The 25,529-nt window shown below is 37.6% G+C and overlaps 3 protein-coding genes across 4 annotated transcripts in view; all 3 read left to right on the top strand.

The window, feature by feature from the left end:
- Positions 1–25,529, top strand: part of LOC149049226 (serum amyloid P-component-like) — a 61,796-nt gene that overhangs the window by 2,637 nt on the left and 33,630 nt on the right. Inside the window, exons 4-5 of one of the 2 annotated variants that reach the window (XM_089201865.1) lie at positions 287–515; positions 1,021–2,032. The exons of the other annotated variant lie outside the window; for it this stretch is intronic. Coding sequence (XP_089057991.1) covers positions 287–515; positions 1,021–1,390 — 599 coding nt within the window. The 3' untranslated portion in view covers positions 1,391–2,032. Of the gene's footprint in view, positions 1–286; positions 516–1,020; positions 2,033–25,529 lie in introns of those variants that run through there. 2 annotated transcript variants of the gene reach the window in all.
- Positions 15,178–18,824, top strand: LOC113664388 (C-reactive protein). Its single transcript, XM_027179984.2, has 6 exons — positions 15,178–15,262; positions 15,386–15,654; positions 15,851–15,965; positions 16,137–16,193; positions 17,441–17,666; positions 18,324–18,824. The coding sequence occupies exons 1-6, from the start codon at positions 15,190–15,192 to the stop codon at positions 18,697–18,699; spliced, it is 1,116 nt and encodes a 371-aa protein (XP_027035785.2). The 5' UTR covers positions 15,178–15,189; the 3' UTR covers positions 18,700–18,824.
- LOC149049227 (C-reactive protein-like) lies at positions 24,109–25,374 on the top strand. The gene is made up of 2 exons (XM_089201870.1): positions 24,109–24,332; positions 25,063–25,374. The coding sequence occupies exons 1-2, from the start codon at positions 24,115–24,117 to the stop codon at positions 25,325–25,327; spliced, it is 483 nt and encodes a 160-aa protein (XP_089057996.1). The 5' UTR covers positions 24,109–24,114; the 3' UTR covers positions 25,328–25,374.

Raw genomic sequence — 25,529 nt, 5'->3', positions numbered from 1 at the left:
GCCCGAACTGCTACCTTGCAAAGATAGTGGGGGTAAAATTATCAGTTGCGTAGGTAGAGCTGCACATCGTTCAAAACTTGACAACAATTCGGGATTGAGTCTTATTCTATGTTTCTTGCAAAAAAACACTGTTGGGCTTTGTGCTAGACAAGCGTGCGCCATTTGAGAAGAACACTAGAATATTAGTACAAATACTGAATACTTCTGACGTGGAAAATTAATTAAAGAAAGCGCAGTTGCTCGAACAACTGTCTAAAATGTATGCAATTTATTTCCTCTGTCATAGAGTACCTGATGATATTTCCGGGGCTGCGTTCTACCGAAAATTACGCCATGAAGAATCCAGCCATAGCTTCAGATCTTAGTCAGTTCTCTCTGTGTTTCTTCATCAAACTTGTTCAAGGCCAAGGGAATCAGATAGTCGTCAGCTATGCCACTGAAAACCATCACAATGAAATGACTGTCGTAATCTATCCATCACATACACATTTATTTGTTGGCAACATGTTATTTCGGTAATGCTGCATATATTTTTTAACAGTCGCTCGGAGAATTTCTTATTTGAGCCACGATAAGTCATGATACAGGAAATGCTACGATCGGCTTCTTCCTCCTAGATAGTTAACGTCTAACAGTTGGAGGGACGGAGAAAGTTAATCATGGAAACAAACGAAAATCTTCTTTCTCTTTTCTAGTCAAGATTTAAATACCAAATATGTTAATCTTTGACCAAATGAATTTTAGACGTATTTTCCTTACCCTTTGCAAACAACTAACCACAGAGACTCTACGGTGAGCGAGGTCTCTATTTTATAAGTAATTTCATAAATAAGAGACTGAACGATTAAGTGAATGATAAACGATTGATTGACTGACTGACAGTTTACTGACTGTTTTATTGATTGATTACTTACTGACAAACTGAATGACTATTGACTGGGTTAGTGACAATTCAAAAGGAGGGTCTTGAATGATCGAATATATTTAGTATTGTTTACTTTTTGTTCCGTTTTGTTTCAGGTTTACCTCGACAAATCTCTACGATGATACCTGGCAACACCTCTGTCTCACCTGGGAAAACACTCAAGGAGAAGGGAAACTCTACAAAGATGGCCAAATCACCAGACAGCTAACAATCAATACCACAAAGAATTATACACTTAAGGCTGGCGGCGCTTTAGTGCTTGGACAAGACCAAGACTCTGTTGGCGGAGGCTTTGATCGTACGCAAATTTTTCATGGCCGATTGGCAAGTGTCAACATGTGGGGTAAAGTTCTGTCCGAAAGCGACATTGCCGCTCAGTACACAAAGTGCAGCGTACCCCACGGTTCTGTTCTTAACTGGTCTATATTCAAAAATCTTGCTCGTGGCAATGTCACAGTTGAATAGCCGTGAACTTTATTGGTCCATGATCGAAACTCTTGCAGAGCCTAAAATCATAACTTGCGTGATGTAAATTCCTAATATTAGTGAATGTACTATATGCATAACATAGTACTAAAATAGCCAAAATTTGAAATGATATTTCGTTGAAACGCTGCTTTTGGCCAGTTATTTGGAAAACATTTCATTTATTTACTCACCTATTTACTCAGTTGTTTGATAAAATATATTGAAATAAGATGTAAATTTTAGATGACCGGTGTTTGTCATAAAGTTGACACAGCTCATGGCAATGTCACAGTTAAAGAGCTGTGAACTACATTGGTCAGTAATCAACTCTTACAAAGCCTAAAATCATAACTCGCGTGATGTAAATTCCTAATATTAGTGAATGTACCATATGCGTGGCATAGTACTAAAATATATACCAAAATATGAAATGATATTTCGTTGAAACGCTGCTTTTGGCCAGTTATTTGGAAAACATTTCATTTATTTATTTATTCACCCATTAACTCAGTTGTTTGATCTAATGTATCAAAATAAAAGGTTAATTTTTTAGGTGACTGATGTTTGCCATAAAGTTAAGACAGCAACTTGTTTTATTGTAAAAAGCCTTAACAGCATAAAACGTTTCTTCTCTGTTCTGATTCATTCATGACACTTGAGAAGGAGCTTAGAGGGCCTTTCAAGATCTTTCAAGATCCCAAAGAAATTTCAAACATTGAGAGGCTGACAGGACGAGCGCTAATACTTTGAATGTGCGGCTATGAAAGTCTTCTAGAATGATCATCGCATATGCCCTGTCGCATACGATAAGTTGCGATTATGAGGAAAACCTGCCATAATAAGCCACCTCTACCAGTTTTTTGCAACCTCTTAAGATACTTAGGGTGTTTCGGTACAGTTTTCTTGAAGATCATATCCCTTTCCATTGAAAAACATCGCACGTCCCATAAGAGCCCCAGTAGAAGAAAGATATAGGTAAGTTCTATATAAATCTGATGTATGCTTGCAGGAGTCTAGAAAATTCCTGAGTAAAATTTAAAGAATCTGGAAATTCTGCTGTTGACACCGTAATTTTAGAACTAGGGAATTGGCTATAAATGGAAGGGGGGGAAGGGGGTTGTGACAAGGTTTGATGTATTAAACTGATACAGCGAAAGTTCAACTGTTGGCTGGCCTACATTTTTAATATTAGCTGTTAGGCAGACCCCCTCCCCCCTCCCCTCTCCCCCTCCCCCCCCTACAGGAATAAGATTGCTTTTTTCTATTTATCTATCAGTTTTGATTTTCAATAGCTTTATCTTTACCTTTTTATTCGCAAGCCATTTTTAAGTTGTTTTATTGACATAGAAATTCGTTAAAATGGTTTTTATCAAGGAAGTAAGTAATTGACTTCCTTGGTTTTGGTCTCCTTGCTCGAAGTTACCCTGTCAAAACAATGGAACTTGTGTACCTCTGTACCGGACAAACAACTACAAGTGCCGCTGTACGAAAGCATACATAGGAAGCCACTGCGAAAAAGGTAAAGGTTTGGTTTCTAGAGCAATATTTTCAAAAATGTTCTACTAGCGCGTTTGCCTGTAGTGTATAATTCCCACCAATCCATCACTCGTCCTCATTTGACCTCACACTGACTTATTTTTGCAAACAGAAGTTTTTTTCACTGTTACTATTTATTTTCTCTATTGTTTTTATATCAGTTGATAATGACTGCAGCTTTTTATCAGGACCAGAAGGAAAATAGAGATGCAAAATAGGTCAGTTAATATCTCACCTTCAATTAGGATAGCTTGAAACAGTTTTCCGAGACACCTATACCAAATACAATTTGTTAGATGTAAAAACTCGCACACTCGTTGTTTTGTTGTCTCTTTCTTTATTCACTCTTACTACTCAAGTTATTATAATGGGGACTAGCTCTGATCTCTTTGAGAAAGTGTGGGTCACCGCTTATAAAGATGACACTTACTGAGCTGTCAATCTCTAACTCTCGTTATGCTTCTACACTTAGCTAGCGAATCACGCTTAACTACTAAACTACGCAGAGCAGAGTTCGCATACTAAGTAGATACCTTCGCGATGTTTACGCTTTACAAAATAACTTTCTACCCTAAATTTCTGAGTCTTACGGTCAAGCTCGAGCAAAACAAAAACACGATTGACAAAATGAAAATTATAATAAACTTACTAACAGAATTAAAATCATACTTGGAAAGCTATCTTAAGAGAAAATAGTCTTTGAAGATTGTTGCATAGCAGCAGAATAAACAAACAATTCGGAGCAGAAAGGGCGTACCCAAGTTACCGCCCCTAAAAGAGCTACATGCTAGTCGTATATGTTATCTGATTACAAATTCAGCGCGGAAGATGAAAAGTACTTCCTTTTTTACACCTTAAGTCACCTTTAAGAAAAAGAGGTGTCGAACGTGCTAAACTAAAATTAAAAACTATTCTCCTGATCGGAAATTCGACATGGAATTAAACTAAAAACGAGAACATTAAAGAGGTAAAAGTATAAGAGAGGGTTATTTCCAGGAAATTCCTGTACGGGATCAATTTTTATAAGGTAGAGTCATTTTCTTAGTAATTAATCATCTTTTAGCAACATAATGGAAATATACTTATATATCTAGCCGCAAACCGCAGTTTACGCAAAAATATCTGTCTCCATGTCAAATTCACGATCACAATAAGGAAAAGTTAACCAAATTCTACCTGTAAGATAAGACCGCCAAAGCGAATACGAAATGATCAACTGGCTTATTACAATGTTTACTGAATGGCTTATGTTAATATTTTATTTCCATTAATTTTCCAACACTAATACAGGAGACCTTTACAATATTTTTAGATTAGATATATAACTATTTTTAGCGTTTAACAATTTAAAAGCGCTTAAAAAGTGATTATGCCTTAACGAAGTCCAATGAAATACAGACTTGTTCACAAACTGATTAAAGTTTGAAGCCGAGCGGTCGTTTCAAGGCAACCACAATTGATATGCTGATCCACGAGGAAATCCCGTCACACAGTTTTTTAGGTCGATCTCGTAAAATCTTCCATATATTGTTTCTCAGCTATAGAATTTTGTTTTTTGGGCTAGACCTCGCTGTTGAGTGAATTTCATCATATTAAATTCAGTCGTTTCAAAATCATGACTCCGTTGAGTTTTCTCTTTCTACTTTTACGTGAATCAATTTTATAGTAAAAGCAAGCACCAAATCAACTTTTACTAAACATATCACAATAATCTTACATCTGACAAATTTTAATGGGTTCTGAGCTATTGAGTTAAATTTAAACCATTTCCTAGTATCCACAAGGAACCATAAACTAGCCAATCAAGTGTACTTTTTATCATTACATCTCTCGTTCACTAATTCACATTTTTTTTTTTTCGTTTTGTTTTGTTTCGAAAATGGCCCTATAAAATTTGTCCTTGTCTTACCTTCTTGAAATACAGCAATGTATATTACATAAGCTTTTGAAGAAATAATACCTATTTACCTACGTCGTTTCCCTGTTAAACCGGAAAGTAAGTAATTGACAGCTTCTTTTTTGCTCTGAGCAAAATGCTGTCAACTCTAGTTTGTTTGATTCTGTGTATGTCACCGTTACCTTGTATCACGCCGTAAATATTCATCTTCCAAGCACGTTTTCGTCGGCTGAAAATGCAAATGTATGACTGAGAATGTATATGCGGGTTTGACCGTGATGACTGAATATCGGCTTCGTTCTTTTTTTCCCTTTTTTATGGACCTTGACTGACGGTGTTTGTAGCACAATAAACCCACAAGAGTCGTTTAATTTTTCTTTTTTTTGTCTGTCCTCTGTCGATTTTTGCGACTCCACCGCCGGCACTGACCAAAAATTGTGAACTCGGTTAGTCCGCTCGGATAGCTAAATCAAACTCAGAATTCGCTTCATATTTTCCACAGGCTCTGGCAGCGATTTTATGATCTCATGTATTGTATTTTACTGTAGTTTTGTCTCCTTCGTTAGACGCTTAGAGCGAATTAATTAAGTCACTATCCTGTTATGGCGAAAAAGAAATTCTCTCGGAATGAAAATTCAATTTGACGGCATGGTTTAAAAATTTTTACAATGGCTAAGAACACGTTGAAAATTCGTTAGATGAGACGTTTTGCGAGAAATTAAATAGAATTGATTAAGAGCTCGGTATATAAATAATTTCGCTTAGCAGCTAAAAAAATAAGAGTAATTTTTAAGGGTTTGATTTAATTATTTTATATTTTCTAAGATGCGAGGATAGAGCCCAAAATGCATTTTACTGGGGTTGAGAAAAACATCTATGGAATATTTTTCGAGATCAGATCGACGCAAAAAATTAACGTAACAATATCAATGGAATCCTTACCTTGATAAGAAAAAAGGTGATGAGGACAAAGACAATTACAAACTACAAGGCTTTTTAATGCTGGGCTTCCTTCATCATATGTTATTCACAATTTAATACCAAGATAATGGGGAATTAAAGACGTTCGTTGCTGTTTGTTTCAGTGTAATCAACTACTCCATAATATTCTTTAATATTACAAAGATTGATTCAAAATCCGTAATTGGTTCCCTGCACTTTCGTATATTTTTGACATAGGTATTGCCTATAAATAATAGCACAGACAACGCTTTCAGTCTGTTTGTGTTAAGATCATTGTCCTTATTATAGTGCAATAAAATAATGAGCTCTGATTGTATGAAGAGCTCTTCATGAAAAAAATCCGGATCAATTTCCTGCTAATTGATGTCCCATGATAGTAGATTAATCTACGTTACAATTCAATTTGTCTTTTGAAAGCCCTTATAGAATTTTTTCACAACTTTTCCTGGTTTCCAGTTTTCCATCTGATGTGAACATCGAACAAAATATAATGTTTGATTTGCGTTCATCAACAAATCTGAAGTAAGCGTACGAAGATGAAAACTCGTTTTTAGGCGTCTCTGAACAGCAACAAAGGTAAGCTAAAACCAATGACGTACAAAACGCATCAAAAAGAAAGCTAATCAAAAGAAAAGGAATAGATCATGGAAGAACTGATATTGCAAGCGGAGATCTTGATATCATCCTGTTTTTCCACTTGAGAATATCTTTGTGCGACTTGAGTCCTCTAATTCAAAATTCTGGTGACAAATGGCAAAATCCAAAACCCACCTGACGCCTAAACTCCTTTTGGAAGACCTAGACTAAAAAATCAATTTGTTTTTTATCTATAGAAGGTCAAATTGTAACCGTGGCTTTACTCAGATTGTAGCAAGGCCCTATCAGTGACAAGAAAAATATTTGTGTTTGTCTTCGCGATACATCAGCGGGAACATATCAAGAATTTCAAGCGAAGGTGATCGCACCCAGACTGAAGTCGCTCGAAATGATAACTCTACGTGGCTTCGTCTACTTTTTGACCGATATGCTGTTCGAACAAACCCACCTTACGAAACCGAATAAATTAAGTAAATTTGCAGATGATAAATGAAAAGCTAATTGCAAAATGTCTCAATGGGGTTAAGCGTTAGTCGAACCTTTTTCAATTTAGCCGTCAAGCGTAAAAACTGTCAAATTTCAACCGTTAGTCGTTAAAAAAATCAACCGTGAAATTTTTCTGGTGACCTCAACGGAAAGATAATAATCATTAGCCGTAAATTGGCTAAAATGTTAGCTGTAAAAGCCATCACTCCATAGAAAACCTTTGCGAAACTACCATTGCGATTAATGTTTGAATTGTTCTAAAAAATTGCTTCTTTTCTAGGATGTGGTAAGAAATAGACCAGAAATTGATGGACCAGGCAAAGATCATGTCCTTTTCCTGTCCTCATGATCAAACATTCACCTATTACCTACACGACAGAGCCTCCTTTCAAGCTACAGTAGTCATCACCCTCGTTACAATTCCTGCAACTATATCTTTAAACGTTTTACTGATCGTTGCCGTGATTAGAGAGAAATTACCGCAAAACCATACATTTATCTTACTCGGGAGCATGGCAATAGCAGATCTTATAATTAGCTCTTTATCAATGCCTATAACCGTTGCCATGGCAGTAGTGTTTCTTCATCACTTTTCCATTAAAACTATCTGCAAATTAGACTACATCAACTCAATAATATTGTACTTTGCTGGATCTTCAACTTTATATCATTTAGCTGTGATAGCTTGGGAGAGACATGTCGTCATAAACAGACCGTTAGAGTATAGAAATCTTATCACAAATACTCGAGTCAAAAGGTACGCTGTCTTTTCATGGCTTTTAGCGCCTCTAACGATAGGAACAACTTACATTCTGGAAGCCGCTGGTTTAGATTATCAATACATCGAGATCGTAAACAGCGTGGTTGCCTTGCCATCTCTGGGATGTGTTATAGCTATCCCATATTTTTATGCAAAAGTTTTTCTGAGAGTACGCCTACGGAAAGATGATGAAATGGTTTCAGTAAATGCTATAATTCAAGAGAAGCTCGAAGCTAAAGTCGCCAAGACTACCGGTATTTTGACAGTTATTCTGTTAGTTTCATTCCTTCCAGGATTTGCGTCACTAACCGTTGGAGTGTTATTACCTCCCCTTCGAGCAACTCCATATGTGTTGTGGACTCAGCTTCTCGCCCATCTCAATTCACTGCTAAACCCTATTCTGTACTGTTACAAAATTCGCCCTTTTAGAGATGCAATACTTGAAATGTTGCAGTTTAAAAAGCCACTGCAAAGGCAGCCTGTGGTACTAGTCCACAATAAAAACCAATTGGCGCGAAAGACCAAGCATGGCATTGGTCTTAATCTGCATCACGAGTCTAAGACGAGAACTCCAGGCCTTAAGGTCTGGCGGAGGCGAGCTCGATCGATCTCATTCGAGCCAACTGAGGCATTCAACACTGACGGTGTTAGATCCATGTCTGCCCCGCCCAGTTTCCAAGTGGCTTATCCTGTCAGAGATCCTGTTGAAAGAATTGACAATAAAGTAGAGATGTTGGTAAGTTGGAGTAGTTCCAGGGATGAGTATAAACCACCGACAAATTCCAAGACATTAAAGTTTCCTAGATCAAATTCGTGGCATGGCGAGGATCCATTTCCGCTGAGGTACTCAAAGACAGGAGTTGCCAGAAGCACATCATTAGTTCTATTGTTTTCAAAGAAAACAGTCTCACCTCCTGAGCCAACGGAAGGTACAAGGGAATTCAACACTCAAGTGTGAGACTATTTCTTCCTGTCATAGGTTGTTAGTTTGTGTAATTCTAAGAAGTGATGGTACTAAAGTAGACGAGCAAACGATTAACTTTTAACAAACTTTATCAACACATGCAAAAATAAAGGCGAAAAAATAGGAGAAACCATCACCTGACACATTCTTGGTATGTCGAAAGTTTCGTTCAGTTTCACTTCTTCATCGTTTACGGAGTAAGAATATTTAGATACAATAAAAAGGCATTACCATCTGGAAATTTCACGCAAAATTCATCGCAAACATAAAAATATTTCCTTTAAAACAAATTAAATTGGCCTGTAAAGTTACAAACAAAATCCGCAGGCTACACTTTGAAAAGTGTAGCCTGCGGATGTCGGTTGTTTTTAAGAGCAATAGTCTGTAACTTTCGAACTTTTTAAAAAAATCGGGGCCACTTAACCTTACTGATTTGGCTGAAATTTGGCATGAAGGCTTATTTTAGAGTCCTAACCACGAAATGGGTACTAAAAAGTTCCAGTTGTTTTTGCTTGGCAAAAAAAAATCGATAAAGCCGACCAAGTCTGCCCATACTTGCCTGCCTTAGGGTTCGACATCAGCCCTGTTTCCTAAAAACTCTTGATAAATGAAAAGATCTACCCTTGTTCTTAACATTTATTGGAAAAAATGTGGGAGATATCAGACTTTGATCACAGGTTATCTCAACGTTCGAAGGTCGTTTTGCGCCGCCTTGAACAGTAAAAAATTTATCCCAACTTGTTAGCATTATATCTCCACTGTTACCTCGATCCAGAAGTTGCCATTTATTTGGAACAATGTTTGTTTATGGACGAATTGATTCCATTAATAAAAAAATGGGGGAAATTTACAGGTCAAAGGAGAAAAGTTATTAATCTATGATGACTTAGCTATATTTGGGACTAGCTCCTAAATCAGCCTACCGGTGAGAAATGAAGTCCGAGTACTTATTTCCAGAAGTTTTCCTAATATTACGGAAGTATCTGTTGATTTTGGGAAAAAGCAAATATGTCTGTGCGACATTGTTGCAATGGGATAAACATTTGGTTAGCCAATAAATGTAAACAATCGATCCGGTCTTAACGTTTGGAAGGGTTGATTTCGCATACCGTTTTGAGAACGAAAATTTCGAAAAAGAAAAGATTCTTGTTAATTCCAACCTAGTTTATTTGGTGGTGATTGGTGACTTGCTCAAAATCTGAGCCTGTAAGCTACATTTGCAGTTGATCCTCCTTGTTACGCCAACGGTTTAGATATTCTTCGTTAGATATTACGTAAATTACATCATGTTTTTGAGTGGGTCATGATTTCGTTTTTCGTATGTTTCAATGTTCTTATCAGCAGAAAGGAAACCTAACCTTTCGGGATACTTCCTTCCCTTCCTTTTTTTCACCAGTGGTGAGCGCAAAATGCACACCTGAAGCGCCCTCGTTAAGGGCACAGACATGAATTGAGTGTTGTTTGAAATAAACGTCACCTTGTTGGAATGCGCGCGCAGTCGCTAATTGAGTTTGCTCTGAAATCTATTTTGCTTTGAGGGGGCTGTTCGTGAAGGATATTTTTAAAAACTTCTTTCGATGGCTTTAAACAAGCTCTACACCTAATCTATGTAAAAAACGAAACTATGAATTCGAATTGAATACCTGTTCATCACTGAACTGTCGGTTGTAGCGAAAACGGAGGTTAAGACCCAAGACCTAAGAAACCATATTTCACTTATTTTTTGATTAACAAATAGAGAAGCCTAGACTGTGCTCTGTTCTGTTATAAAGCACGCAGGAAGCGGCTAGAGCCGAGAAGGGTAGGGAGAAACACGAGACGTAGTCAAGTGTTTCTTCCCACTTCTTGAGTGCTCTAGCCGCTTCCTAAGTGCTTTTTAACAGAACAGAGCACAGTCAAGGCTTCTCTATTTGTTTTATAATAAAGAATCCGTTAAATTACCCAAGCATTACTTTCAATTTTCAAAACAAACTTTATTTCCAAAGCGAACAACAGTGTCGTCAGCATGCTCTATACTCTCATAAAGCACGCTACAATAAGCCAATCAGAATCCCTGTTAGAATGGTTCAAATAATCTGATTGGCTGTACAAGACTAAAGCTGTCAAAAGTGTCAAACCATCAAAGTTAAAAAACCATCAAAGTTCACATTCTACGATAGTTTACAAACTAAAATAGTTCGGCAAGTCGAATTTAACACTTTTGTTTGAAGTTTTTAAGTCTGTAATACAGAATCTTGAAGTGAAATGTTCAGTGAACTTCAGCCGAATTATGGCTCATAAAAACACGTGAGTTTTTTCACATGACAAGGTAGAAAACAAACTGTTCAAGGCGAGTGTTTTTTGAATGAACGACAGCCGAATTCACCGGAACATGAAGATCGCTCGGGATGACAGCGCCGCAAAACTCGGCTGCAGTGACTGATGTGACTTTCTATTCAATGCATCGGTAAGGATATCAGAGCAAGCTCTTATTTTTTCACTCGAAGGGCGGCCGATGTAGTTTCTGAGGCTTGCTTTACAGTGATGACCGGAGATCGCCATAATGAGCGAGCCGCGATGGACTTCAGCATGATCATATTCGCTCAGACATCGTCATGATTAGTATGAATTTTAACAGTTATGCCAGTTTGGTTATATTTTTCATCATTCTGTTTTGTTCTGTTTTGTTTTTGAACACTGAACTTTATATACTATACGAGTGTTAGCTGTGTTTGATTTTTATTACCGTACGTAAGCTTGCAATCTAACTGAGCGTGTAAATCTTGAAAACTCGGAATGTCTATTTTGTTTTTCCTTTGAGGATTTTCGTATCTGATCACGTTTTAATAACGTAAATTACGGCGCCTGGTATGTTTACAAACCTTTGTTTGGTTCTTCTGTTGCTACTTGCCGTCTCGCCTGTTCTGAAATTTCACTTTCAGTTATCGGAAAAAAGCTAAAAAGAAGTCCCGGAAAAGGTCGAACATAGCACACTTTGACAGACGGCGTGACAGCTTTAGCTCAGCTCTATGCTCTATACTCTCATAGAGCACGCTCTTTCAACCAATGACAGCACGCGTTATATCCGATCTTTATTATAATGGCAGTTAGAGAGGTACAGAAGCCGAAAAGGGACAATCCAAAAATATGTTGTAAATCCAAAAAAATATTCAGAATCGATATCCTTTAGACAAATCGCTTTTGAAAAGTTTGTCAAATCGACAAAACAAATTCAAATCCGTGACTTTCCACTTATTTACCGAGCTTTAAAACTCTAGACCTTGCAGACCTTTACTTCTTTAACCCTCTAGAAAGACTCACATTTCCAGCTCAAATTCCCCACCCCAGCCACGTAAGGTTCAAATTTCCCATTCCCCAGGCACGGTAAAGTAAAATACCCATGGGTTGCCCGAGTTTTCCCTTTTCAAAAAAAAAAAAAAATGAACTTGGGTAGGGCATTTGAACATAATTTTGGCCCCGTGGGTTGGAATTTGAAGAACTAATTTTGAAGAGTTCAATTTCCACGGGGTAGGGAAGTTGAAGTTTCGAATTGATCGATGCATAAGCGTGAAATTTGTCTCAGTCCCTACTCTAGCCCACAGTAATTGAATTTCGCTTCTCAAAGACACATCAACGACGTTTAAGCCCCCTAAATGAGGTTTTATGTCTCGAGTACATCGTAAAAGGGATATGCACTCGCTTGACTGCATGGTATGTCCAAAACTATCCTTAGCAACTCCAGAAACCGCTCTCGACCAACATTATTCTAGAGCATTCTCTTCACGCAAATAACTGCAAAATATGCTGAAGTAAAAAGGGAAGTTAATCACTAACATAATAAGTTTGGCTTTCTATTAAAAACGAGAACTTTTCCAATATTTTACCTCAATGAAACCAACATCTAAGTGTTCGTTACAAAATCAAAACAAATTTCAACTTTTGTACTTGTTGTGGGCTGTTCAATGCGGCCTAAAGTGACCTTAGAACGTTATTACACCTACGATTTTATTCAGCAGCTGATTGATTAAATGTTTAGCGTAGTGCTTTCTGGAGACTTAATAAATTAAAGGCTACCAAAGAAATTTTTTTGCTTTTCCAATTTGACTGAAATCACTTTGAAGATAAATCATGAAAGCGCGTGAGAGTTGGAAGTAAGATAACGTTAGTCGCATTTTCTGTTGTGGGGTGAAAAGCTTTTATTGATTTGAAAATTTGCTACTTTTGCAGACTTGCACAATGTGAAATAATCATGTCAGAGAGTTTTAATGACTTTCTCCATCTTTTCCAAACCTCAAAGTTCTGTAGCATTTTCCTTATTCTCGCCGATTATGGCCGGACGAATATTCTGATAAAACGATTGTCAATAGACCAACTTTCAAAGCGATTTACAGGGAATTTGATATTGTTTTGTTTTGTTTTGTTTTGTTTTTTTACTTCGCCCTGTGATTGGCTCAGAAAACATGAATCAAGTATGGCTTTTTTACTTCAAGAACCGAGAAAGAAAGCCAATTGTGTTTGTAGCACAATAAACTCACGAGAGTTGCTTATGTTTTCTTTGTTTTGTCACGGTCCTCTGCTGCTTTTTACGACTCCACTGCCGGCATTGTCCAAAAATTACGAACTCTGTAAGTCCGCTTGGATAGCCAGTCCGAACACAGGATTCGCTTCATATTGTCCACTGGCGTTGCCAGCGATATAATGATTTCATGTATTGTATTTTGCTGTAGTTTTATCTCCTTCGTTTCGCGCTTAGTGCGAATAGTTTAAGGAAAGTTTGTTCTTTTCGTACAATGGCGAAACTTCTAAACTACTATGTCTTGCTGTACGCCACAAGAAACAAAGATTCGTTCGTCCACTCGAAGAGCCTTGAACTATTTTCCATATAACCCATTTAAAAGGAAAGGATGAACTTTAAGTGGCCAGCAGAATGTTCTTCTCTCAGTTCACACCCCGAAGAGTTATGTAAATCCCTTTTGAAATTTTAATAAGAGTTACATAAAGAATTGATCATTACTGCATTTCAAAACAGTATAATTTAATTAATTTCCAGAGTAAAACTGCATATACGGAGTTGGCGTATATATTTACCATCATTGTAAAGTAAAATGAACTTGAAACTGTTGAAAATTTTCTATCCCGCCAAGTGTAAAAAAAAAATAATAATAATAATAAAAAATGTCAGATTACTTTTAAATTTTAGTCATCCATGAATAGCATTTGTGTTAAGGCCAAGCTAAGGCCAAGTTGAAGATAAATGTTTGTTCAGCTAACCGCTGAAGATTTTATCAGACCCCGACAACCGTGGCAGTCCGAAATACGTGCATACTAAATGCATGCATGATTTTTCGATGCCCTACTTGCTTCGCACCGGAAAAAAAAAAACAAACAAAACAAAAAAAAACTACCTAACCCAAGGAAAAAACATTTAATTATTGCAGGTGATGCTCAGTCGCCGTTTCTCCGATCACAGTGAGAGTTGCCAAATATATTTCAGAGAATTAACAACCAAATACTGGCAAGTTTTTGAGCTTTAATTATTATTTCCCTTGTACACTGATTATTATATCTGTTCTTCTATAATAAAATTTTTCATGCTGATCTTTGGAGACTTACTTCCCACCTAACAGCATGAGAAGTAGCCGTGAGTATAGCAAGTGAAATTGGCTGGCGAAACATTATGAACATAATGATTGCCATCTACGCGTTTTGGCTGGAAGTAAAACCTAAATTCAATATAAATAAAAGTACATTCTGTCATTCTTCTATCCTTAACAGAGTTTTAAATTCAAAACAAACAAAGTACATTTTGTCATTCTTCTATTCTTAACAGAGTTTTAAATTCAAAACAAACAAAGTAGATTCTGTCATTCTTCTATTCTTAACAGAGCTTTTAAAAAAACATGAGTGAATAAACGAAGTTCAACCCCTAATAATCCTGACTGTCTTCATTCAAAACTACGGACAATGCCATGTGGGACGAGGAAATCGGGTTTCTAAAGATTTCTTGTAAAACAAGGGCTTATGATTAAATTATTGCTCGTAAGTTTGATTATCAAACAACTACAGTACTGTATCTTCAATGCAAGGCTTCAGACTATGACAAGGAGGGGCAGGAAAACTGGGTTAAAACATATTTGCAAAGCTTTCTTTGAAGCAAGAGCTTCAAAAAGTAAAAAAAAACTTCCTCATTCGACCGACGAGAAAACCTTGAGTACCATTATTTTTCTCCTAAAATTAACATATCAAAACTAGAGCGCTCTAAAATAATAGCAACTATAAAGAAAAGTAAAGAAACGCAAGAGCTTCAAATAACAAATTAAAAAACTCCCCTTGTAGCTTAACTATCCGACATATCATCAGGAAACTTTCTCATTCAATGCATGAAATTTACATATCAAAAACTAGAGTGCTCCAAAATAATAGCAACTACAAATTAAAACTAAAGAAACCCAGGGACGCTTGAAAACATTTCAAGAGGAAAACAAAAAAAGCGAAACAAGAGGCCAGACGCTTAAAAAAAGGACCGCCAATTAATAATTGATGACAAGATATCGTGTCATTAACAGAAGCAGATGTATGCAAAGCCCCATTTCTATTTGAGCTACAAGAATAAGATGGCTTTTTTCTATTTATCTGCTAATTTTCTTGCTCTGGTTGTATCGGCGAGTTCTGTGAAGACTTCGAAAGGTATTTTTCTTCCGTTGCAGTGATACTCGCTTTCTTTTTGCTCTGATGTCTACGTCGTTTATTTAAGAAAGTATGAGCCAAAACCGTTTTAATTGGTCGTATTCATTTCTTTATTGAACACAGGACAAACGCCAAACGTTGGGTTTGTCTTCACCAATTTTCTTGCTCACGAAGGCTACCATTTAAACGTTACAACTGTTGGTACAGAACAGGTCCAAGACTCCTGTGAGTGCGCGTTCAAGTGTCTGGAGAAGGATCCATGTTTGTCCTTCAACCTGGCAGACTTGGATGATAACATGGACAATCTGCTATGTGAACTGCTTCCATTTGACTACTACACCCATTCAGACAAGTTCATCACCAACCATCTTTGGTATCACTACAATATTGTGGTAAATTCTTCTCCTGTTTCTACTTTATCTTTATCATCATTTTTTCTTATTATTTCATTCTGATTATAGCTAAAACCAGTTGAAATCATTTGAGCAAATTTTATTCAACTGTTCAAGTCGTTTTACCGATCCGTCATCGTAGTTTGTTTAACTGGTTTTTATCAAGGGAGTAAGTTATTGATTTTCTCGGTCTTAGTCTCCTTGCTCGAAGTTGCCGTGTCAGAACGATGGAACTTGTGTACCTCTGTACCGGACAAACAGTTACAAGTGTCGCTGTTCGAAAGCATACACAGGAAGCCACTGCGAAAAAGGTAAACTGAGTTTTGGTTTCTAGAACAATATTTTCAGAAATATTTCGCGCGCGCTTGTCGTATCTGATTCCTAAAGAGCCATTACTCGTCGCCATTTAACTTCACTCTGACTTACTTTTGCAAACAAAATTTTCCAATGATTATTTATTTTCTCTATTCTTTTTACATCAGTTGATAATGACTGCAGCTGTTCATCAGGACCAGAAGGAAAACAGAGATGCAAAATAGGTCAGTTAATATTCCACCTTCAATTAACGTGGCTTGGAACAGTTTTCCGACACACCTATACCAAAAGCGCTAAAAAAGCGACTTTCCCTTTACGAAGTCCATCCGCGTGCATCCAACGAATATTTCGACGAAGACTGACAAGAGTTTTTTGAGCAAGTTACGCATCTCTATAATTATCTTCAGAGTCAATGTCATTGTATTCCTGATGCTTTCTGTTCGTCGCTTACTTTCTGCATTTCAATATCAGTTAGATGCTCATTAAAATCTGCAGCAAGCGTTTCTGAAACAATGTATTTTGCAGAAAACTCCTTGATTGCCTTTTTATCTCCTGCTTGAGCTCACCCTCTTGAAACATCTGTTTTATTTGAGCTCGAGGCTCATAATTGTTGTGGTTCAATGTTATCCTTGGTTCAAATTTTATTTTCTTTTGTTTTTGGGTTTTGTAATATATGATAATGAGTTTGAACCCCAACATAATCATCAGGTTTGCGGCCACTCGTAGGTGTTTTTCGTACTCGGTAGGTAGCGGAAGTGTGCTGTAATTGAGAAAGGGTCGTGGAGTTGGTGTAGCTTGAAAGGACTTACTAAATCTCTAAGTTTATGCTTCCACATTCAAACTTCAGCTCCAAAACGTAGATATCCCACACTGATTGTTAGAATTTTCTTGTTTCAGCTTGCACATATTCAATATCGAGATATATTTATCATTTATCAAACATTTTGCGTTCACAAGCGGAATTTTCTGAGGTTTCTACGGCATGGAACATAACATGTAGTAGTGAGGGGAGGGTCGTGCTTTTTTCAGTCACTTATAGGTGGGGGATCAGGAGTTTTTTTTATCAAAGCGCCACGGAGGGCCAACAAAAAAATACCAAAATTCCCCAACCCCACCCATCCCCCCCACTCCCAAGAAAATAACGTACCTTCCCTAACCATGACATCTATACGACGATCTTCATATTCTGCAATGTTAACAATTACATTACGGCCTTAGATATTTGATGAGGGTGCAGCCCGAACCAGCTACCTTGCAAAGAAAGTGGGGGCAAACTGTGACTGTTACATAGGTAAAACTGCGGGTCATCCAAACTTGACAACAAGGCGTGATTGAGTCTTATTCTATGTTGTTGAACACTAGAAAATTTATACAAATACTGGATACTTCTGAAGTGGGAAAATTAATTAAACAAAGCCCAGTTTCTCAAACAACTGTCTAAAATTTCTGAAATTCATTTCCTCTGTTATAGAGTACCATATGGTGTTTCCGGAGCTGCGTTCTACGGAAAATTACGCCATGAAGAATCCAGCCATAACTTCAGATCTCAGCCAGTTGTCGCTGTGTTTCTTCATCAAACTTGTTCAAGACCAAGGGGATCAGATAGTCGTCAGCTATGCCCGTGAACATGGCAATGACATGATTGTCGAAATTTATCCAACACGAACAGATTTTTTTGTTGGCAACAAGTTGTTCCGGTAATGCTGCAAATATCTTTTAACATTCGGTTGGGAAATTTCTTGTTCGAGCCACATTAAGTTTTTATACAGAAAATGCTAAGATCGGCTTAAGCTTTTTCCTAACGCTTGGAGGGAGGGAGAAAGATGAACATACAAACAAACGAAAAGCCTTGGCTTCTTTCTCTTTTCTTATCATCATTTAAATACCAAATATGTTAATCTTTGACCAAAACAAATCTAGACGTATTTTTCTTGCACTTTGCAAATAACTATCCGGGTCCTTTTTTTAAAATGTGATTTAGATCACGATGCACAATCAGAATAAGAGATTGATTGAATGAATGACAACACTGAACGAATCGAAGCTTGAATGTATGAACGATTAAGTGATAAACGACTGATTGATTGATTGACAGTTTACTGACTGTTTTACTGATTGACTGGCTAACTGACAGACTGACTGACCGACTGGCTAACTGACAGACTGACTGACTGACTGGCAGGCCACTTACATATTACTATAAACTGACTGACTACTGACTGACTTAGCGGCAATGAAAAAAGAGGGTATTTAATGGTCAAATATATTTAATATTGTTTGCTTTTTGTTTTTTTTTTGTTTTTTTTTGTTTTTTTTTGTTTTTGTTTTTGTCTTTATTTGTTTGTTTTTTTCAGTTTTAATTCGACAAATCTCTATGATGATACCTGGCAACACGTGTGTCTCACCTGGGAAAATACTCAAGGAGCAACGAAACTCTATAAAGATGGTCAATTTACAGAACAGGTAACGAATCATGCCACTAAAAATTACGCACTTAAGGCTGGCGGCTTCCTGGTGCTTGGACAAGAGCAAGACTCTATTGGCGGAGGCTTTGATCGTCAGCAAACTTTTTATGGCCGATTGGCAAGTGTCAACATGTGGGATAAAGTTCTGTCCGAAAGCGACATTGCTGCTCAGTACACAAATTGCAGCGTGCCTCATGGCTCTGTTTTTAACTGGTCGGTATTCAAAAGTCTTACTCATGGCAATGTCACAGTTGAAGAGCCGTGAACTAAGTTGTTTAGAGATCAAACACTCACGACTCATAACTCACGTCATGTATAATAATGTATAATAAGCGTATTTACTATAGGCATTACTGAATCACGTGGTATAAGTACAAAATAGATAGCGAAAGCTAAACTGAGGGCACGATAAAATTGAGCAAAGAAAATTCAAGGAACAGAGATGTATGTTCCTGATCCCGGCCTAGATATAGAAAATGTGATCTCCACTAAAAGCATTTATAGATAGTCCCTCGCACGAACAGGTCGGTATGGGGGCTAATTGATCGTATGCACAGATATAAGAAAGCAACTGGTATTTTACACGAAATACTATTTAATTGTGTGACTTTCCAATTTTGAAGCCACTGCTGTTTCCGGAGGAAGTGGGACAGGGACATTTTTAATTTAGACAGTTTGAAACATTGAAAACATGGAAAAGGATAAGCGGTAACAGCTTTCTCTTTCAAACAAGTCTTGCTGCACTGCTTGTACTATTTAAAGCATTAAAACATCTGTAAACGTTTACGAATTTCTTTCCGCTTTTTCAATTTCGGGCAACTATTTCTTACATCGTATAATAATAATAATAACAATAATTATGATGATAATAATAATAATGTGTAATTTTGGCTTCTTGTGGAGGGAGAAAAGCCCTCGTAGCTGCAACGGAAGGAGGACAGTGAGGGCTCTCACTACTGCACCATCTCCGCTCCCCAATTTGACATTAAGATTGACAATAATCAAATTGATTAAGAGCCTCTTTGCTCCTCTCAAGTAAAAAGGAGAAAGCATGTGGCCTGATATCTTTAGGCCAAGCCAAACGCACGTGACGTTTTAAAGCAAGATCTTGCAAGCATTACGTAATTGTAGATGTTTATGTGCCCCAGGTTCCTGATGTTCTTGCCAAATTTTGACGTGCTCTGTGATCAGTTACTAAATAGAGCCACGGTAACATAGAGTACGTTTGTTTTCTACCCTAAAGACGTAAAATAATTATCATTAACGGTGACGTCATCTATAAGTCTGTCTCCTAATAGACTATATTATCGGGTATAATTCAGCTGATCTTATAAATCACTACGCTCGCGCAGCCGTGCTTTCATAATATGATATGTGCAATTGCATTTTGAGGCAAAGTTGCATTACTCTTCAGCCACGCGTTCTGTCTTCGTTTTTGTAAACTAATTTAAAGCCCTTGTCTCTAGGAAACGCACTAATACTAAACTTAGTTTAAATCAAACTGCTCATTTATCCCGTTTGAAGATTTCTTCACAAATTCTAGAAACAATCCTTCAGACAGGTTGCCAGATTTCTGCGATATAAGTTCTACAATGTTCTTGTAACATTCCTCTTCGTAGTCCTTAAAGACCTGCTTCAAGTTGAGCTCATGGTATCATTTTTATACCTTGGATGAATCTTTTTTACTTTAAACCTTCTGGGAAAAAAATAACCAAAATACAACAGAGTTATATTCCAGTTTCTCATTATGAGTGCTTGTCGTGTTCAATGAAAATCTCTGGGAGAGAGGGTGGATTTTTGTTCTAATTGTAATAATGTACACGAAAAATTCCCACTCTTATAACAAGCTGAAAAACGAGTGCATTTTTCATATAACACAAGTGCAAAGTTGAAACAGGAGTGCAAATTACAAATAGCACCGTCGAGCCGTCAAAATTTCGTCTGTTTTGACTTTCCGTGATGTTTTTTTCAAGTAATTTATTAATAAGAATGTAAACGAGCACAATTTTTTTGCCTTTGAAAAATGTAATAGTGCTTATCAACACCAAATTGTACTCAAAATCATGTTATTACCTATTTTAATAAATCTTAGCTTATCCTGCAAGTCATTACATGAGCTGAACCTTCCTGAACGACTCAGAATTCCTTCCACCGTAATTCTCCTAAAAAAGTAACCAAAATGAAACAGATTTACCGGTAAGTGTCTCTTTCTTATTTCGAGTGCCAAACGTTTGGAATAGAAATCTCTTAGAAGAAAGGCAGGGGATAGGGGTGGGTTTTTAATAACTTTAAGCTCATCCTACAAGTCATTACATAGTGCCTGCCGTGTATGATGGAAATCTCTAGGGGAGAAGGCAGCCATTAGGATTAGGCTTTTTGTTCTGGTTGTAATAAATATTAGCTCATCCTACAAGTCATTACATAATCTGAAAATTAATAAAATTAGAATGCTAGCCGCCAGCAGAGTAGCTGGTCGATATAAATATTTAAAAGCAGGGTATATCACAGGTCCAAAAACAAGGACTTAAAAATTATGAATAAATAATTTACCTTGAGCTTGACTATCACGCAATCTTCAATGCAAGGCCTCGGACAACCTGTTAAAAACTGGTTCTTCTCGATAGTTTACAAACTAAAATAGTTCGGCAGGTAGAATTTAACACTTTTGCCTGAAGTCTCTAATGCAGAATCTTAAATTGAAATGTTTGGTGAACTTCAGCCGAATTATGGTTCATAAAAACACGCGAGTTTTTTCACATGGCAAGATAGAAGACAGACTGTTCAAGGCGAGTGTTTTATGAATAAAGACAGCCAAATTCACCGGAACATGAGGATCGCTCGGGATGAGAGCGCCGCAAAACTAAGCTGCAGTGACTGATGTGGCTTTCCACTCAACGCATTGCGATGACCGGAGATCGCCATGATGAGCGAGCCGCGATGGACCTCAGCATGATCATATTCGCTCTGCCACCGTCATGATTTGTATGAATTTTAACAGTTATACCAGTTTGGTTATATTTTTCGCCATTCCTGTTTTGTTCTGTTTTGTTTTTCAACACAAAACTTTATATACTATACGAGTGTTAGCTAACTGCGCGTGAAAACCTTTAAAACTTGCACTGTCTATTTTGTTTTCCATTTGAGGATTTTCGTCTCTGCTCACGTTTTATAACGTAAATTACAGCGCCTGGTATGTTTACAAACCTTTGTTTGGTTCTTCTGTTGCTACTTGCCGGCTCGAATGTTCCGAAATTTCACTTTCAATTATCGAAAAATAGCTAGAAAAAAGTCCCAGTAAAGGTCGAACATAGTACAATTTGGCAGATGGCGTTACAGCTTTAGCTCAGCTCTATGCTCTATACTCATAGAGCACGCTCTTCTAACCAATGACGGCGCACGTTATATCCGAACTTTATTACAAAGAAAAATAAAGAAACCTAGGGACGCGAGAAAACATTTACAGAGGAAGACAAACAGGAGCAAACCAAATTAATAATTGATGACAAGATATCGCCTTTCATTAAAAGAAGCAGATGTTTGCAAAGCCCATGTAAAAGCTTAATGTTGCATGTCTGTGGCATTGTCAAATCGTGTATCACCATGAAAATCATTTTTTTCTTTGAGCTACGAGAATAAGATGGCTTTTTTTCTATTTATCTGCCAATTTTCTTGCTATGGTTGTATCGGCGAGTTCTGTGCAGACTTCAAAAGGTATCATCTTTCTTTCGTTGCAGTGATACTCGTGTTCCTTTCCTGATATCTACATCGTGTTTTAAAGAAAGTATAAGCCAAAACAATTTTAAGTGGTCATCTTCATTTCTTTATCAAACACAGGACATACGCCAAACAATGGGTTTGTCTTCACCAATTTTCTTCCTCACGATGGCTACTTCTTGAACATCCCAACTGTTGGTATAGAACTGGTCCAAAACTCCCGTGAGTGCGCGTTCAAGTGTCTGAAGAAGGATCCATGTTTGTCCTTCAACCTGGCAGATGTGGATGATAACATCGACAATCTGCTATGTGAACTGCTTCCATCTGACCATTACACCCATTCCGACAAGTTCATCATCAACCATGTTTGGTATCATTACAGTATTGCGGTAAAATTATTTCCTTTGTTCTATTTATCTTTATTATCACGTTTATTATTATCATCATTATTATTTTATCCTAATAAGAACTAAAACCGGTTGCGCTGCCTAGCCAATATAACAATCGCACTCGCGTAGAAGTTTTCGCGCTGTGTAAACCGTGTCACTCTCTGGTAAAATACAAGTAACAAAAGTCTGCTTTTATTCCTCTGAGCCACGTCTAAGAGGGCGAAAACCACCAAAATCGGATTAGCTTGCCGTGTGAACGGTGCTTGGTTACAAAATTTCCGCTGTCCGACTTATTTTAGTTTACAAACTCTGTTCAACCACGTTCTCGTCAATGAAGCTGGTGGACGGACACTCGAAAACATTTACGGCGGTGGTAGGTTGAAGGCAAAACTTAGAGAAAATAGCCAATCATGCAAACGCATCGTCTTTTAGAAAAAAGTTCAGACATAACGCTCGCTGTCATTAATAGAACGAACGTGCTCTATCAGATTACAAAACATGGAGCTGAGCTAAAGCTGTCACGCCAATTTTTTCTATGCCCGACCATTTTCCGATCTTCTCTCTAGCTTTTTTTTCCCCGTTAATTAAAAGTGAAACTTCGGAACAAGTGAGCCGGTAAGTAGCAACAAAAGAGCCAAACAAAGGTTTACAAATATGCCAAGCGCCGTAACTGACGTTATTATAGCTTGAAAATCCTCAAAGAGGAAACGAAATGAACTGTCCAAGTTTTGAAGTTTTTCACGTAAACTTGCTTACGGTGATAAATATCAAACACATCTAACACACGTATAGTATATATAGTTTCGTCTTCATAAAGTTTCTGCAGTTTCGTCTTTGAAGAAGTGGGGAGAAACACCCCTCTACGTCTCGTGTATCTCCCTACACTTCTTTCCAGCTCTAGCCACTTCCTCCGTGCTTTACAACAGAACAGAGCACGGTCAAGGCCTCTCTATTTGTTCATTAGTACAACTATCGGATAATTATAGAGATGTGTAACTCACTCACAAACACTCTTCATAGCGAAAGTGGTGGTGTGGTAACAAAGGCAAAAAGTAGACACAAACGCCCGCGCGCGTACTCACTCACACACTTGGGTGCACCCAGACGCAAACACGACAGAGGTAAATAGGCTAAGAGACGCGTCCGACATTCTATTCACTATTGAGTGACAACTTTCTGTTATGCTTTCTTCACCCTTTGCGATAACCATGACATCCATACAAAGATCTTCATATTCTACATTGTTAATAATTACATTATGGCCTTAGATAGTTGATGAGGACGCAACCTGAACCCGATACCTCACAGAGAAAGTGAGGGCAAACTACCAGTTACCTAGGTAGAACTGCAGGTCGTTCAAAACTTGACAACAAGGCGGGATTGAGTCTTATTCTATGTCATAATTGAGCACTGTTGGGTCATCGTCCCCGATAAGCGTGCGACATTTTTGAAGAACTCTAGAAGATATACACAAATACTAGATCCTTCTGAGGAAGGAAAATTAATTGAAGAAGGCGCAGTTGCTCAAACAACTGTCTAAATTTCTGCAATTTATTTCCTCTGTTATAGAGTACCTTATGGTGTTTCCGGAGCCGCGTTCTACCGAAAATTACGCCATGAAGAATCCAGCCATAGCTTCAGATCTCAGCCAGTGGTCGTTGTGTTTTTTCATTAAACTTGTTCAAGACCAAGGGGCTCAGATAGTCGTCAGCTATGTCAAGAAACGTAACAATGAGATGCTTGTCGAAATTTATCCAACTCGAACAGATGTTTATGTTGGCAACAAGTTGTTCCGGTAATGTTGTATATATTTTTTAAAGTCGGACGGGGTATTTCTTAAGCGAGACACGATAAATCATAATACAGGAAATGCTCTCTCCTAGAGTTAATGTCTAACACTTTGCGGAAATGAAGAAAGTTAAATATACAAACAAAAGGAGAGCGTTGAGCTTCTTTCTCTTTTCTTATCGTGATTTCAATATTTTAACCTTTGACCAAAACAAATCCAGACTTATTTTCCTTTCGCTTTGCAAACAACTATTCGGGTCCTTGTTTAAAACGTGATTTAGATCACATTGCTTGATAGGGCATTCAAATCTCTCAAGTAACGAGGACTCGCTTATTACGGTTCTAGCCATAAAAAGATGAGGTTTATTAACCGACCCGGCTTTCGAAATAGCACCTCAGATCATACTTTTGATATAGCAGAGATGAAATTAAGAGATTGACCGAGTGAATGCAATGAATGAACGAAAGTAAAGAACGAATGGAAGCTTGAAGATTGACTGACTGACAGATTACTGACCGACTTGCTGACAGACTCACTGGTTGACAGATTGACCGAGTGACAGGCCACTTACATATAACTATAAACTGACTGACTTCTGACTCACAGACTGAATGCCTCCTCTGACTGACTCAGTGACAATGAAAAAGGAAGGTCTTAGATGTCTTAAATGATTGAATATAATTAATAGCGTTTACTTTTGTTTTGTTTTGTTTTGTTCTGTCTTTTTTTTCTTCAGGTTTACCGCGACAAATCTCTATGATGATACCTGGCAACACACGTGTGTCACTTGGGAAAATACTCAAGGAGTAACGAAACTCTATAAAGATGGCCAATTTACCGGAAAGCTAACGCATAAAGCCACTAAGAACTTTAAACTTACGGCTGGTGGCTTCCTGGTGCTTGGACAAGACCAAGACTCTATTGGCGGAGGTTTTAGTGTTAAAGAAACTCTTCATGGCCGATTGGCAAGTGTCAACATGTGGGATAAAATTCTTTCCTAAAGCGACATTACCGCTCAGTACACAAATTGCGGCGTACCGCATGGTTCTGTTTTTAACTGGTCTGTATTCAAAAGTCTTACTCATGGCAATGTCACAGTTGAAGAGCCTTGAACTCAATTGTCTAGTGATCAAACACTCAAGACTCGTAACTCACGTCATGTAAAATCATGTAAAATTCCTTGTGTTAGTGTACTTACTATAG

This window comes from Pocillopora damicornis, chromosome 3, assembly GCF_964200805.1.
Source record: "Pocillopora damicornis chromosome 3, jaPocDami1.2, whole genome shotgun sequence".
Taxonomy (NCBI): Eukaryota; Metazoa; Cnidaria; class Anthozoa; order Scleractinia; family Pocilloporidae; genus Pocillopora; species Pocillopora damicornis.
Note: the sequence above shows the minus strand (reverse complement) of the source record. Positions and strands in the feature narration are given on the sequence as shown.